At 42.3% G+C, this 16,323-nt stretch overlaps 1 protein-coding gene across 2 annotated transcripts in view; it reads right to left on the bottom strand.

The window, feature by feature from the left end:
* Positions 1-16,323, bottom strand: part of LOC140477020 (uncharacterized) — a 110,165-nt gene that overhangs the window by 71,013 nt on the left and 22,829 nt on the right. For both annotated transcript variants that reach the window (XM_072570125.1, XM_072570124.1), the window contains exon 2: positions 13,197-14,457. In XM_072570125.1, coding sequence (XP_072426226.1) covers positions 13,197-14,457 — 1,261 coding nt within the window. The remainder of the gene's footprint in view (positions 1-13,196; positions 14,458-16,323) is intronic.

Below are 16,323 nucleotides of genomic sequence, written 5' to 3'. Positions count from 1 at the left end.
GTACTGGACCATAGCCCGTCTCTTGAGTCTGAAGCATCTCAGGAGAGTTTCTCTCTCTTCTTCCGGTGGTAATGTATCGAGGCTGCATCCATCTCAGACTCTGAGATTTCCTCAACTCTACACAGAGTGAGGGGGAAACCCAGTTTCTAACAGTCCTTCTGGCTGTTCTGAGAGGCCAGGTATATTTTGCTTCAGCTGTTTGTGTGGTAGCAGTCTTCAGGTGGATCCACATGTTTGTTAGGGACTGCACCACAGAATCTGACCTCACATTGACCTCGCCATGTACACATGCAGGGACATTTCTGTCGTTCCAGCACCAAATGTTGTCCCCTGAAGTAAACTGTCTCTGCTTAGAATAAACTGCTTAGAGAAATCATGTGGCCAGCATTGGCATTCCTGATGGCATTTCACCCTCTACCCTTAGGACCAGGAATATCAGGGTTAACCTGGTGCAGAGTCTTCTCCCTATCAGCAGCTCTGCTGGAGCTATTTCTGTAGTTGCATGAGGGATGGTCCTGTAATCAAACAGGAACTGGGACAGTTTGGTATTGACTGAAGCTGCAGGCTGTTTTGTTAAGCTTGCCTTCAACGTTTGGATTACTCTTTCTGCCAGACCATTGGATGGTGGATAGTATGGAGCTGTCCGAACATGCTGAATGCCATTCGATTTTGGGAATTGCTTGTATTCCTTGCTGGTAAATGACGTCCCATTGTCCATGACAAATACTGCGAGAATCCATGTATTGCAAATGATGCTCGCAGCTTTTCAATCATTATCCCTGAGTTTGCCAAATGAATTCTATGCACGTCCAGCTACTTTGATAGAAGTATATAAAATTATGAGAGGCATGGATAGGATGGATAGTTGGAGGTCCTTTCTTTCCAGGGTGGAAATGTCAAATACTAAGGTACATATTTAATGTGAGAGAGGGAAAGTTTAAAGGAGATGAGTAGGCTAAGTCTTTTACTCAAAGCATGGTAGACTACTTGAATGCACTGCTAGAGATGATAGAAGCAAATATAATAGCAACATTTAAAAGAAATTTAAACAGACACATAAACAGAGAATAGCGGGATATGAACCATGTCCACGGTAATGAAATTATGAAGTCAAAGACTTGCAGGGAGATAGGTCAATGGTAAATGTAAAAGTCATTATACACATGAATATTTATATACTATCTATGGGCAAAAATCATTGCAGAGGTGTTCCTAAGCCTATGGTTCTGAAAGGGTTAATATGGGAGACTCCGGGAGGCTCCATCCTTCCTGATAATACTACAGCTCTGAATGGCGAGTCTGGGAGTCCAGCTCAAGATCTGAATGGGGTCAGATGTGTCACCTTTGCTCCTGAGAATCTTAGTAATTATGTCTAATGAGTCAATGTCACTCATCCCTATTGCTATCATGCAATAAACTATATCTTCTTGTTAACATTCACGTGTGGTTCCTCCTCTACCACTGTTAACCAGACAGGCTTTTAGTCTCAATATAGAAAGGAGAATTTGTGGCAGCACTTTACACCAAATATTAATAGGCAATATTGTAAACAGACAAGAATAATAACATCAAGGATTAAATTATGGCAGATTGCACAGGTTAGCATTGTAGTTCCAGACATTTAGCAGATTAAATGGTGATTTGATTAAGTGTTTTTTTACAAAATGATACATACAGGGAAGATAAAGAAATTATTCTCTTGGTTGTGGAGTTTTGGTCTGGGGCTTTACCAAACATTTTGAGACATTTGGAAAGGCAGGACTGAATAGGATAATCAGCATGGCTTTGTGCTTGGGAAATCATGTCTCACAAACTTGATTAAGTGTTTTAAAGAGGTAAAAAAGAAGATAGACAAAGGCAGAATGGTAGACATTTGTCCACATGGACTTTAGAAAGACCTTCGATAAGGTTCTGCATGGAAGACTGGTTAGCAAGGTTAGATCACATGAGATGCAGGGAGAGCTAGTCAATTGTATACAAAATTGGCTTGACAGTAGAAGACTGAGGGTTATTTTTTTAGACTAGAGGCCTGTGATCAGCAGCGTGCCATAAGAATAGGTGCAGGGTTCACTGTTGTTTACCCATTTATATAAACGATTTGGATGAGAATATAGGAGGCATGGTTAGTAGGTTTGCGGATGACACCAAAATTGTTGGCATAATTTACAATGAAGAAGGTTATCCAACAGTACAATGGGACCTTCATCAAATAGGCCAATAGGCTGAGGAATGAAGTTTAATTCAGATAAATGTGAGGTGTTGTATTTTGGTAAGACAATCTATGGCAGAACATATATAGTTAATAATTGGGTCCTAGGAAGTGCTGTTGAACAGAGAGACTGAGGGCTGCAGGTACACGGTGCCTTGAAAGTGACATCACAGGTAGACAGGGTGGGTGGCATTTGGCACACTTGCGTTCATTGGTCACAGCATTGAGTACAGGAGTTGGGACATCATGTTACAGCTATATAAGACATTGGTAAGGCCACATTTGGAGTACTGTGTATAATTCTGCTTCTGAATTAGTGGTGCTGGAAAAGCACAGCAGTTCAGGCAGCATCCGATGAGCAGTAAAATCAACGTTTCGGGCAAAAGCCCTTCATCAGGAATACAGGCAGAGAGCCTGAACGGTGGAGAGATAAATGAGAGGAGGGTGGGGGTGGGGAGAAAGTAGCATAGAGTACAATAGGTGAGTGGGGGAGGGGATGAAGGTGATAGGTCAAGGAGGAGAGGGTGGAGTGGATAGGTGGAAAAGAAGATAGGCAGGTAGGACAAGTCATGGGGACAGTGCTGAGCTGGAAGTTTGGAAAGGGGGTGATGTGGGGGAAGGGGAAATGAGGAAACTGTTGAAGTCCACATTGTTGCCCTGGGGTTGAAGTGTTCCTCCAGGCATCTGGTGGTGAGGGAGCAGTGGTGAAAGAGGTCCAGGACCTCCATGTCCTCGGCAGAGTGGGAGGGGGAGTTGAAATGTTGGGCCACGGGGCGGTGTGATTGATTGGTGCGGGTGTCCCAGAGATGTTCCCTAAAGCGCTCTGCTAGGAGGCGTCCAGTCTCCCTAATGTAGAGGAGACCACATCGGGAGCAATGGATACAATAAATGATATTAGTGGATGTGCAGGTAAAACTTTGATGGATGTGGAAGGCTCCTTTAGGGCCTTGGATGGAGGTGAGGGAGGAGGTGTGGGTGCAGGTTTTGTAATTCCTGCGGTGGCAGGGGAAGGTGCCAGGATGGGAGGGTGGGTTGTAGGGGAGACGTGGACCTGACCAAGTAGTAGTAGTTTTTACCTACAATTCTGTTTGCCCTGCTATAGGAAGAATGTTATGAAACTGGAAAGTGTACAAAAATGATTTACAAGGATGTTACTGAGACGGGAAATGTTGAGTTATCAGGAGAGACTGGATAGGCTGAGACTTTTTTTCCCTGGAGAGTAGGAGGGTGAGGGGTGACCATACAGAGATTTATAAAATCGTGAGTGGCATAGATGAGTTGAATAGCCAAGGTCTTTTCCCAATTGGTTGGTGAATTCAAAACTAGGGGGCATAGGTTTAAGGTGAGAGGGGAAAGATTTAAAAGGGACCTGAGGGGTGACATTTTCACGCAGAGGGTGGTGCGTATATAAAACAAGCTACTAGAAGAAGTGGTAGAGTAGGTACAATTACAACATTTAAAAGATATTTGGACAAGTACATGGATAGGAAAGATTTAAAGGTATATGGGCCAAACACAGGTAAATGGGATTAACTTAATTTAGGAAACTTGGTCGGCATAGACGTGTTGAGCCAAAGGGCCCTGTTTCCATGCTGTATGACTATGACAGAACTTTCAGGAGTGAAATTAGGAAGTATATCTATTTGTATGGTGGAACTTTGAAATTTTGTTCAAGATGCTGATCAGTTGTTAACTATAGCTCTGAGATTGATAGATTTTTGTGAAGCAACTTTCTGGGGCAAAGTGGCTGGATCACCGATCAATCAGGAGTTCTTTGAATGGTCAAACTAGTTCAAGGAGCTTTAGGACAACAAAAAAAAGCAAGGTGAGACAGCAATAGAGAAACAGAGAGAGATTGCTGGGCATAGTGGATTTAAATCGTTCACAATGTTGTGGATGTATCACCTCCACATACAGTGGGGTATGTACACAACACTCAATAAAGTGGAACACCATCAAGATCCAAGTTTGTGGATCAATCTATGTTCAGCCACTCATTCCACCTCATATGCTGCAACAAGCAGGATGACAGAGAATGGAGGCATCTTGTACAGAAAAAAGCATGAATCATTGAATAGATTCCTCAGAGTATGAAAAAGCATCACAAATTTGTTCAGAGAAATTTGTTGTGTGTGGTGAATGGTTCAGATCATTTGGTATTGAAGTTAAAAATGAGAACATGAGGGGCAGAAGGAGAACTGTTGTTACCCAAAATGTAACCAAGCTGTGGCATAATTAATTGCAGAGCACTGAAGTAGTCAGTGAAATTGATCAGAGTCACAAATCAGTTTAGAGTTCTAGTGGGAAGGAGGTGATGGTGAACATGTAGGTAGGTGGGGTTCATCTCAAGAAAAGGAATCAAAATGTAATTTAACATACCAATATTTTAGCAAATCTGGCAACAGATCAAAACCTTGGAATCACACTATTACAGTTTCACATTCACTTGAATATGGAGAAACTGGTTTTATTTTTGTTAATTTATTAATTTCCATTCAAATGGTTTTCAAGCTGCAGGTTTTTGATTATATGATTGATGGGGGTGATGAGACTGATGAGGACACTAAAGGAACAACATAACCAAATTTGATAAAATCGACAATCTCACAAAAATTCATCAGGTCTACCAAGCCTGCTGCATCCGATAATCCAGATTGCTCCAATCCTCTCACCACACAGAGCGGAAGTAAATGGAAGGAAAATTACTAAGGTTAATTCAGGAAAGCTCCCGCAAAGTTTCTCACCAGCTCCCTAATTAAGCAAATTCCAGGAAGCCACAATAACCAACCACTACTCACACTGTGGAGCATATCACCAACAGTGAGGAGTGCTCTATCCTCCAGGGGAGCTTTGAAGTTCCTTTTCAAGGAGTGGAGGAACTCCAGCCAAGACACCTTGCAGCTTGCCTCAAACGGCAATGATTCTCTCCTGCCCCCTAACCTTCTTTGACTTCTTCTATGACTTCCTGGCATGCCTTACAATCCCACCACCTCTATTTGTTTTAAACAATAGACCCAGCGGAACCATATTGAATCCTTTAGTATTTTATAAGCATGTCCTCCATTTACATCACTTCTATCTGAAACAACTAATTTAGTGGGACTATATCCAAGCCCCACATTATTTTGAAAGCTTAATTCACATCCACAATAACCCTGAATTTCTCCAAAGTAACAGCTGTAACTGCTGACACTATCCCAACAACTGAGCCCCAAGATGCAACATCAACCTGGCCACCCATCTTCTATATCTTCATTGATACATAGAACATAGAACAGGCCCTTTGGCCCATGATGTTGTGCAGAGATTTAATCCTAATGTAAAATATAGTAACCTAACCTACCCACCCCTCAACTCACTGTTATCCATGTGCATGTCCAGCAGTTGCTTAAATGTCCCCAATGACTTCACTTCTACCACCACAGGTGGCAATGCATTCCATGCATTCACAACTCTCTGCGTAAAGAAACTACCTCTGATGTCTCCTTTATACCTTCCTCCTAATATCTTCAAACTATGACTTCTCGTACCAGTCAATCCTGCACTGGGGAAAAGTCTCTGACTATTGACTCTATCTATTCTTCTCATTATTTTATACACCTCGATCAGGTCTCCTCTCTTCCTCCTTCTCTCCAGAGAGAAAAGTCCAAGTTTATTCAACCTTTCTTCATACAGCAAGCCCTCCAGTCCAGGCAGCATCCTGGTAAACCTTCTTTGCACCCTCTTCAAAGCATGTGTATATTTCCTATACTAAGGGGACCAGAACTGGACACAATATTCCAAGTGTGGTCTCACCATGGACTTGTAGAGCTGCAGCAAAACCTCGTGGCTCTTAAACTCGATCCCCCTGTTAATGAAAGCCAAAACACCACATGCTACCTTGACAACCCTATCCACTTGGGTGGCGACTTTGAGGGATCTATGCACTTGCATACCCAGATCCCTCTGTTCCTCCACACTACCAAGAATCCTGTCTTTAATCCTATATTGAGCATTCGAGTTTGACCTTCCAAAATGTATCACTTCGCATTTATCCAGGTTGAACTCCATCTGACATTTCTCAGCCAAGCTCTGCAACCTGTCTATGTTGTGCTGCAGCCTACAGTAGCCCTCTATACTTTCGACGACACCTCCAACCTTTGTGTCATCTGCAAATTTACTAACCCATCCCTCAACCTCCTCATCCAAGTCATTTATAAAAACTACAAAGAGCAGAGGCCCAAGAACAGAGCCCTTTGGGACCCCACTCAACACTGTCCTCCAGGCAGAATACTTTCCATCTACAACCACTCTCTGCCTTCTGTCAGCCAGCCAATTCTGAATCCAGATAGCCAAATCTCCCTGTATCCCATACTTCTTGACTTTATGAATGAGCCTTCCATGGGAAACCCTATCAAATGCCTTACTGTAATCCACATCCACTGCATCCACTGCTTGACCGTCGTCGATCTGTCTTGACACATTCCCCATATTTCACCAAGTGCAAAAGGTCATAATTGGTCACAATTAAATAACTTTTCACTTACATGCTCCTGGTGCAGATTTTCATTCAGTAAGAGCAGACAAAATTTAACTAGCCTAAAATGTTTTGGAAGATGGCATTATCCCAGGAGGAGAGATTGAGTAGATTAAGTTGATATTCCCTGAAGTTAAGAAGAATGAAAGGTAATCTAATTGAAGCACAATATTCTTAAAGGGTTTGGCAGGCTAGGTGCTGAGAAAATTTCTTCGCCAGGGCACCTAGAACACCAAGTCACAGTTTCAGAATGAGTGGTCAGCAACTTCGGACTGAGAGGAGAAGTCTTTTACTCAATAATTTGGAAATCTTTGGAATTTTCCATCTTAGAAAGCTTTGGCATACACAGTTACTGAATATATCCAAGTTTGAGGTTGTGAGATCTTAGGAACTAATGGAATTAAGAAACGTAGGGATAATGTGAGAAGGTGGAGTTGAGATAAGAGATCAGCCATGTTTTTATTGAACATGAAGAAAGTTCAAAGGGATAACTGGCCTACTCCTGCCCTTACAGTTTCTGTTCATCTGTTTAGCTGTGTGTCTTTGAGTTTCAGCAAAGTGAGTGCCAAAGACAGTGAGAACATTTGCCCCAGCACTTTAAGTTCAAATGTCCCTCAGCATCACATAGCCTAAACATAATCATTACTATTTTGTATTCAGTGTTTTACACAGATCAACATAAAACTTTTGCTTTCCCACAAGTCTCATTTTTTTTGTACACTTTTAGTCAATTTACACTCATCGATTTACACTCCCTAGGTTCAATTTCACCCTTGGGTGACTGTCTGTGTGGCGTTTGCACATTCTCCCCATGTCTGCGTGAGTTTCCTCTGGATGCTCCGGTTTCCTCCCACAGTCCAAAGATGTACAGGTTCAGTGGATTGGCCATGCTAAATTTCCCATAGTATCCAGAAAATGTGCAGACTAGGTGGATTAGCCATGGGAAATGCAAGGTTACAGGGATAGGGTGGGTCTGGGTAAGATGCTATTTGGACAGTTCATGTAGACCTGATGGGCAGAATGGCCTGCTTCCACACTGTAAGGATTTTATGATACAGTATATTTATATCATCATCCCGGGAGTTTTCTCACCTCAAAGCATCAATTACACTGCACTTCTTTAGATTAAGTCACGCATAAATCTATTCCTTAAACTACCTAATTCAGCCTTTAACTGATTTGAATGGTTTTAACTGCTAACCCATATCTGCATGCATCTTGGTATATCCTATGTAGATATGAGTGATTCTGCTGAAGTCCCTTCCAGGTAGAGAACTATTAGAAATTATGGCCATCTAAAAATAGTCAAATGGAACCTCAATTTAACTAAATCTCCTGTTGTTTCACAACACGTCACTCCTTCTATGATTTTAGATAGCTACACATCCAGAACTACAACATTCTGATGATATTATCTAGTACGGTGACGAAACATCTGAAAACAAACCTTCCAGCTCAGCGAGCAGCTTACATCCAGAGCTACAAGATCCCATTATAATAACTGCCTACAATTCAATTAGATCTGAATGTTTCTCGTCTAATAACTGCCCATACCACATTTTACGTAACCAGTTTTTCGAATCAACCTGTTCAGAGATATTATTACACATCTTTGAAGCAGGTGAGCTTGAACCCAGACCTCCCAGTCCAAAGTAGGGACGTTACCAGTGTGTTACATTATTGAACACGTTTTTTGAAATTTAGGGCTTACATCATGAACCGATCTATACACATCCGACAATCTCTGAAGATAACTACATTTGGTTACTTAAATCAGTCCTACATTCCTGGTAATAATGCTAGGCAGTGTTAATCATTGGTTATATGCACATCCTGTATGATTTCATTCAACAACCCCTTTCCAACCAATGTCAGGCTCACAACTTGCCTGTACACTCTTTTGATGTTAATAAACAGATGCTTTTTTATTAACCCTGTTCTATAAATAGTTAAAAGCTTTTCAGGATGTGGAAAATTGACTTTGCCGATGGGCAGCACAGTGACACAATGGTTAACACTGCTGACTCACAGCACCAGGGACCTGGGTTTGATTCCAGCCTCAGGCCACTGTCTGTGTGGCGTTTGCACGTTCTCCCTGAATCTGTGCAGGCTTCAGCTGGGTGTTCTGGTTTCCTCCCACAATCCAAAGATGCGCAGACTAGGTAAATTGCCCACTGCTAGGTGTGTTAGTCAGGGGATACAATATAGGAGAATGGGTCTGGGTGGGATAATGTTCAGAGGGTTGGTGTGGACTTGTTGGGCCAAATGGCCTGTTTCCACACTGTAGGGAATCAAATCTAATCTAATCATTTACATTAAGATGTCCATACCAACAGGCTTATTTGGAAGCACTAGCTTTCAGAGCGCTGCTCTTTCATCAGGTGGTTGAGCAGCGCTCCAAAAGCTAGTACTTCCAATTAAACCTGTTGGACTGTAACCTGGTGTTGTGTGATTTTTAACTTGGTACACCCCAGTCCAACATCGGCACATCCTAATCATGCTCATACCAGGCTGACAACACGCCATTCCCACGTCAGGCAGAACACGGATTAAAACAAAATAAAGAACATGGTTGCAGGAGATCTGAAACACAAACAGAAAGTGCTGGAGAAACTCAGCAAGTCCAGCAGCATCTGCAGAGAGAAAAGCAGAGTTAATGTTTCAAGTCCAGTGACACTTAGTCAGTACTGAAAGCAGCTGGGAAACGATGGTATTTATGCTGATGGTGATGGTGGAGGAAGAAGGGTGGGGAGTGTCCAGAGACAGAGAGAGGCAAAGAAAAACAAAGTCAAAGCAGACAAAGGAGTTGCTGATGATAAACTGGGAGAGAGATTAATGTTGAATGCATGTGAATAGTTAAAAATAGGTTGGCTGTGCTGGGAACTACCTATACAGACCAGGTTGTATGGGGGTGTGAGGGGGATAATGGACATGGAGGAGGGTGATCACATTCTGAAGTTGTTAAACTCGTTGTTGAGTCCTGAAGGCTGTAAGGTACAAACATGGAAGATGAAGTGCTGTTCCTCCAGTTTATGTTGAGCCTCACTGGTGCACTGTAGCAGACCCAAGGCAGAAATGTTGGCCTGAGAACATGTTGAAGTTGCAGGCAGCTGGTGGTTCAGCGTCACTTTTATGGACAGACCATAGGTTTTTGCCAAAGGTGACTGACCCAGTGTGCGCTTTGTCTCCCCAGTGTAGAGGAGACTACATTGTGAGCAGCAAATACAGGAAATTAGATCAAGTGCAGTGCAGATAAATCACTGCTTCACCTTGAAGATGTGTCTGGGGCCTTGAACAGTGAGAAGGGAGGAAGAAAATGGGCAAGTGTTGTATCATGGGAAGGTGCTGTTGTGGCATGGAGTGGTGTTGGGAGTAGACGAGGATTGGAGTAGGGTGTCTGGAGGGAATGGTTCCTGCCAAATGCTAACAAGGGAGATGAGGGGAATATGAATCTGGTGGAGGCATCCTGTTGGAGATGGTGGAAATGGCAGCTTATGATCTTTGGAAATACAGAAACTAGTGGGGTGGAAAGTGAGAACAAGGTTGTTGGAGGAGGAAATCAAAGAGGCGAGGGTAGAAGTGTGGAAAATGGGTCATATACAGCTAAAGGCATGGTCAACCACGATAGCACAGAATGCTCAGTTATAGAATAGGGTGGACATGTCTGAGACCCCCTGTTTAAGGGGGCATCATCAGCACAGATGTAATGAAGATGGAGAAACTGGGAGAATAGAATGGAGTCCGTATAGGAAGCTGGGTGTCAGGGTGTATCATCAAGGTAACTGTGAGAGTTGGTGGGTTTGTAGTGTCGTAGAGTCATACAAATCGGAAATAGACCCTTCAACCCAACTTGTCCATGCCGACCAGATTTCCAAAACTGAGCCAGTCCCATTTGCCTCTGTTTGGCCCATATCCCTCTAAATCTTCCCTATCCATGTACCTGTCCAAATGTCTTATACCTGGTGTAATTTTACTTGCCTGTACTGCTTCCTCTGACAGCTTCTTACGCACCATCTTCTGTGTGAAAAAGTTGCCCCTCAGGTCTGTTTTAAATCTTTCCCATCTCTCCTTAAATGTATGCTCTCTAACCTACCCTGGGGAAAAGACATTGGCTATTCGCCCTATCCATGCCTCTTATGATTTTATAAACCTCTATAAAGTCACCCCTCAACCTCCTATACTCCTGCGAGAATAAAGTCCCAGCCTGTGCAGCTTCACCTGGTAACTCAAACTTTCCAGTCTTGATAACATCTTTGTAAACCTTTTTTTGCACATTTTCCAGTTTAATAACATCCTTTTTCTCAGAGAGTGACCAGAATTGTATGCAGTACTCCAAATGTGTCCTTACCATTGTCTTGTAACTTGATGTCCCAACTCCTGAACAAAATGCTCTGACCAATGTAACAAGTGTTCCACACACCTGTCTAGCTGTGAGGGAACTTTCAGGGATTGATGCACCTGCACCCCCTAAGTGTTTCTGTCTGTCAAAACTACCTGGGGCCCTACTATTAACTGTGTAAGTCATGCCCTGGTTTGTCTTATGAAAATGAAACACCTTGCATTTATCTGTCTTAAACTCCAAATATATTGATATATGTTGGAGGCCAGCCAACCCCTCAGAAATAGAAACAGTGATGTCTAGGAAGAGAAAGGAGGAGTCAGAGGTGAACCAGGTCAAGGTGATTGAAGGATGGAAATTTGAAACAGATTGATAAATGTTTCGCAATTCCAGATGAGAGAGAGAAGCAGCACTAATCATAGTTAAAAATCACACAACACCAGGTTATAGTCCAACAGGTTTAATTGGAAGCACACTAGCTTTCGGAGTGTGCTTCCAATTAAACCTGTTGGACTATAATCTGGTGTTGTGTGATTTTTAACTTTGTACACCCTAGTCCAACACCGGCATCTTCAAATCATGAGCACTAATCATGTCATGGATGTACTCGAGAAAGAGTTGTGGAAGGGCCCCGAGCAGGAATGGAACAAGGAATGTTCCATGTACCCCACAATGCAACTGAAGAGCTAACTCTACTTTTCTCTCCACAGAAGCTGCCAGACTCTGCTGAGTTTCTGCAGTGCTTTCTGTTTGTGTTTCAAAACACAAATCCAGATACAGCAATTCCATCAATATTTTCTTTCTTCTCTCCTGTTGAGGCACTCCCACCTAACACACATCTTCAGATAGAACAAATCTAGTCTTTAAAATGGTTCATGCAATACCTAGTTGTATGTATGAAACAGTAGATTTCTATCCTCTATTAAGGTGCTCTAAGGGTTAGCAAGATATCAACATTATTGCAAGACATTTATTTTTATTAGAGGTGGATGAGGAGACTTAGATGTCTCATGAAATAATCTTTGTGGGTACCTGCAAATTGGCTGCAATGAGACTGAGGAGCCATACTGTGGATTTTCTTACATTCATAGGTAACCAGTGATGGACAAACCATTCCAATCTGATCCAGAGCTACCATACATGTGAAGAATTGTGGGAGCAAACTGCAAGTCATTTCAGGGAAAGTTTAGAAAAGTCTGAGTAATCAAATAGCGCAGCAGGTCAGGCAGCATCCAAGGAACAAGAGAATCGACGTTTCGGGCATCAGCCCTTCTTCAGGAAGAAGGGCTGATGCCAGAAACGTCGATTCTCCTGTTCCTTGGATGCTGCCTGACCTGCTGCGCTTTTCCAGCAACACATTTTCAGCTCTGACCTCCAGCATCTCCAGTCCTCACTTTCTCCCCTGAGTAATCGAATAGGTTAATACTTATTGTCTTATGTTTTGTGTAACATAGTATGCCAAACAAGCTCTCCTTTCAGTTACACCTAATAAATGCATTCTGGGTAACCCACTCAAGTAATACACCATCACAGTGATTGGGATCCAAGAAGTAATGAACCAGAGGTTCAGGAACTGAGCTTATCTGGATAGAGGGGTGAGGAATGTGAAACAGTCCCTCATTGCCTCTCCATCGTAACAACTGATATAGGGAGTAAGCTTGTGTGCAAAGCCAGCATCAATTTTTGCTGACAACTGGAAACAAGGGGTCAATTTGAACTGTACTTAATTGGTGAAAACAGGCACCAGGAAAGGAAAACAGGACATGGTGTAGAACGCTCAGCTGACCCATTACCATCTGTTTTCCAACCAGTAATATTCAGAACTGAGCCTTGAATGACTGCAGTTGGGTCAGCTGATGACGGTTTCAAGGCCCCATTCCATGGTTTGAGTGCAGAGATTTGGCCAACCTTTCAGAACATATTGTTTTGTTAGAAGTGTCACCCTTCTGCTCAAGCTGAACCCAGCCTTCTGGGGTGAATGTGAATACTGCAGTGAAAAGGAAGTAGGACTGGTATTAGTAAAGTAGGCCTTCTTCATCTGAAACTTATGATGTGAGACTCACAAAGATTGCATTTATTGATGTTGGACGAGCTCACACATTCAAATCTAACCCACAAATAAAATTGCTTACCTGCAAATAGCTCCAACATTATCCATGACATAACACTGTCCACCATTGTAGCAGTAGCTTGGGACCATGTCACAAATGGACTTGCAAGACTTATTCTGCTTCACATATCCCAGTTTGCATTCACTCCCATTTTCTCCAAGAACAGGAGGTGACAGGCTAGCATCGTGTCTGCTGTCTAAGTCAGAGGAGCCCGTGAAGGCATTTTCCTTCAGGAAAGATTCTGATTGGAAGTCCTGGTTGGGCACAGTCTGTATGTTTGTTGCTTCTTCCTTCGTCAACATGGTCTGTACCTTAGGAGAGACTGTGGTCAGCCTGAGCTCATTCTCATCCTCCAGCTCAATAGACACTTCTTCCCAATAATATAAGGTGGTCATTTTGATATCTGAGATACTGACATCAGGACCAATTGTCAAGGCAGGTAGGTCAGGCAAATAATCTTCTGTGGACTCGATGTTGGATGATGTCATGGGAATATCTGGAGCTTCAATGATGGGAAATTTGTCAAAAGAGCCAATAGTTGTATTATTGTTAGAGTCATAATTGTAGTCTGTAGGCACCTGAGAGGGCTCATTTGTTGTCAAGGGCTCAAGGGCAGGGGTGGTACCCAGGGGGTCTGCCCGGGTGTAATTTGTGCTCTCTTCTGCTCCTTGGGTTGTGACATTTGTGGCCACTTCAGATATGCTCAGCTTCGTGTCCTGCTTCTCTTTGAATGCAGTGGTACTTCCTGTCGATCCAAAAGTCTCTCCACTTCCCTCTACCCCTTTTATTGGATGTAAGCCAGGGATTGCAACTTGCTGAGTGGATGTGCTTGTCAGGCTGGGTGGCTCCTCCTCCAGCTCCTGCTCAGCTCCTTGGCAGCCTAGGCAACCCACTAACTCCTGATCCAAATCAGTTGTCAGAGGTGGCGAGGTTACCCTTAAGCCGCCCTGAACCTCTGACATAAAGTGGCTGCCATTTGCTCCCTGCTCCCAACTCACCTGTCCACTTCCAGTTCCATCATCCAGTCCCTCCCTCTGGGTCTGCTCTACCACGGAGCTCTTCACAAAAGCATCTGCTAGACTTTGGGAGAGGTCACCAGATGTTGACCAAGCAGACTGGCTGGGGACAATGGGAACATTAGGGGAATCCTTGTGGGGAGATATAGGAGAAGCTGTCTGAGCCTCTGAGAATTGGGAATAGGTGAGAGATGAGGAATTCTCGATGGTTAGCACAGCAGAAGCAGTATCCTCAGTGGGGAAGGCAGATGCTGTATCATCTTTTCCTGAAATAGAGCAGAGCAGATTGGGAATGAGGTAGGATGCATAACATGATGTCATTGAGTAAATGTGTATAAAATTTACACAATGTATCCATAAATAATGAATAGGTAATACAATACACCAGAACACAAGAGTATGCACAACAGAAATATTTATGTGCATAAAGTTTAAGTATGAGGGGAATTTTGTTTAATAGTTTCTGATGACTACCTTATTGATGCAATTATATGAGTTGATTATAGAGAACACAACATTTGTCCATAAGAAACATGCTGCACAACAAAATCAATGTACCGTGAATGCTGAAAATCTGAAATGTAAGTGGAAATTATTGAAGTCATTCAACAGGCTAGTCATCATCTATATAGAATTGAACTGAACTAATGTTTAGAATGATCATTCTATGTTAGTACCTGTATACATCTTACTAAAATGCACATATACTTGTAAGTGTCTGATCATATTTAAGAGATTGTAAGCATTAATACACACAAGTTATACTTTATATTGACAAACAATGTTTTCATGGATAATATGTGAATTAATCCTATATATTATTGTAAATTCATTCATGAGATGGCATTTGTTGCCTGCCTTTAGTTGCCCTTGAGGTGTTGGTGGGTGAGCTGCCTTCTTGAACCACTGCAGTCCTTTTGCTGTTTGTAACCCTTATTACCGTTACGGAGAGAATTCCAGAATTTTAGCCCAGTGACAGGGAAGGAATGGCAATATATCTTCAACTCAGGTGAGTGGCTTGGAGGAGAACTTGCAGGCAGTACCCATGTATCTACTGTCCTTATTCTTCTAGATAAAAGTGGTCATGGGTTTGGAAGGTGCTTTGTGAATTTCTGCCATACATCTAATAAATAACGCAAACTGCTACAACTGAGTATCGGTGATGGAGGGAGGTTTGCAGATGTGGTGCCAGTCAAGTCGGTTATTTTGCCCTGGATGGCATCAAACTTCTTGAGTTTTGTTGGAGCTGCACTCATCCAGGTAAGTGGGGAGTTTCCATCACATTCCGAGTTGCACCTTGCAAATGGTAAATTGGATTTGGGAGGCAGGAAGTGAGTATGGGTACAATGGGCACTTTTATATCTATCATTTGTACTACATATATATCGATATATATTGGACAAATTGTATTAATAGCTGCATAGATGTGAATATAAGCCCTAATACAATACCAAACTACCGTCTGCATCTGTACACTACATTTGTATAAAACTCAAAATATACACCACATCTGAATATCATCACACTGAACATTACAAATTTACTTAACCAACTCAGACTGAACACTGGAGTTGTATATAGCTACATTGTGTTGTTATGAAGATGCTTCATTAATAATTCATTTTTTTAGGATTCCTGTTTGAAGTATTTTGGGCAATGATTCATTTAGAAAAGACTGAAGAGATACTTGGATTTTTTTAAAGTGGCTTTAAAAACACAGGAACATTTTTAAGACACTAGTACCGACCACTTTTTCTGTGTTTCTGTTATGAAGTAAAATGGTAAAAGGACTATTTTATCACCGAGGGACAGAGAGAAGAATTACTGCACTTTTAAAAACAAGTAATTGATAATAATGCAAGCTTTGTTTGCACTGGTGGTTTGCAAGCAGTGGAGTAGGTGAGATAAAACAGCACAATACCGGGGTGCCTACATTGAGAATTAGCCTGTAACAGATTGTGGATGTAACCAGTTGTGGATGACAGCAGGTCTCCGATTTTGCTGGGCAAGTGAACAGCTTGGTTGATTATAATAGAGGGATGAACCTCCTAATTGCTGGAAGAGCAAGTTTTGAGACTCTACCTCTCTGCAGTAAAATGATTTGAAGCCTGAAAATAGCTTGTTATTTTCTC

The sequence above is a fragment of the Chiloscyllium punctatum genome, chromosome 5 (assembly GCF_047496795.1).
Source record: "Chiloscyllium punctatum isolate Juve2018m chromosome 5, sChiPun1.3, whole genome shotgun sequence".
Taxonomy (NCBI): domain Eukaryota; kingdom Metazoa; phylum Chordata; class Chondrichthyes; order Orectolobiformes; family Hemiscylliidae; genus Chiloscyllium; species Chiloscyllium punctatum.
This window is presented reverse-complemented; position numbering and strand designations above follow the sequence as displayed.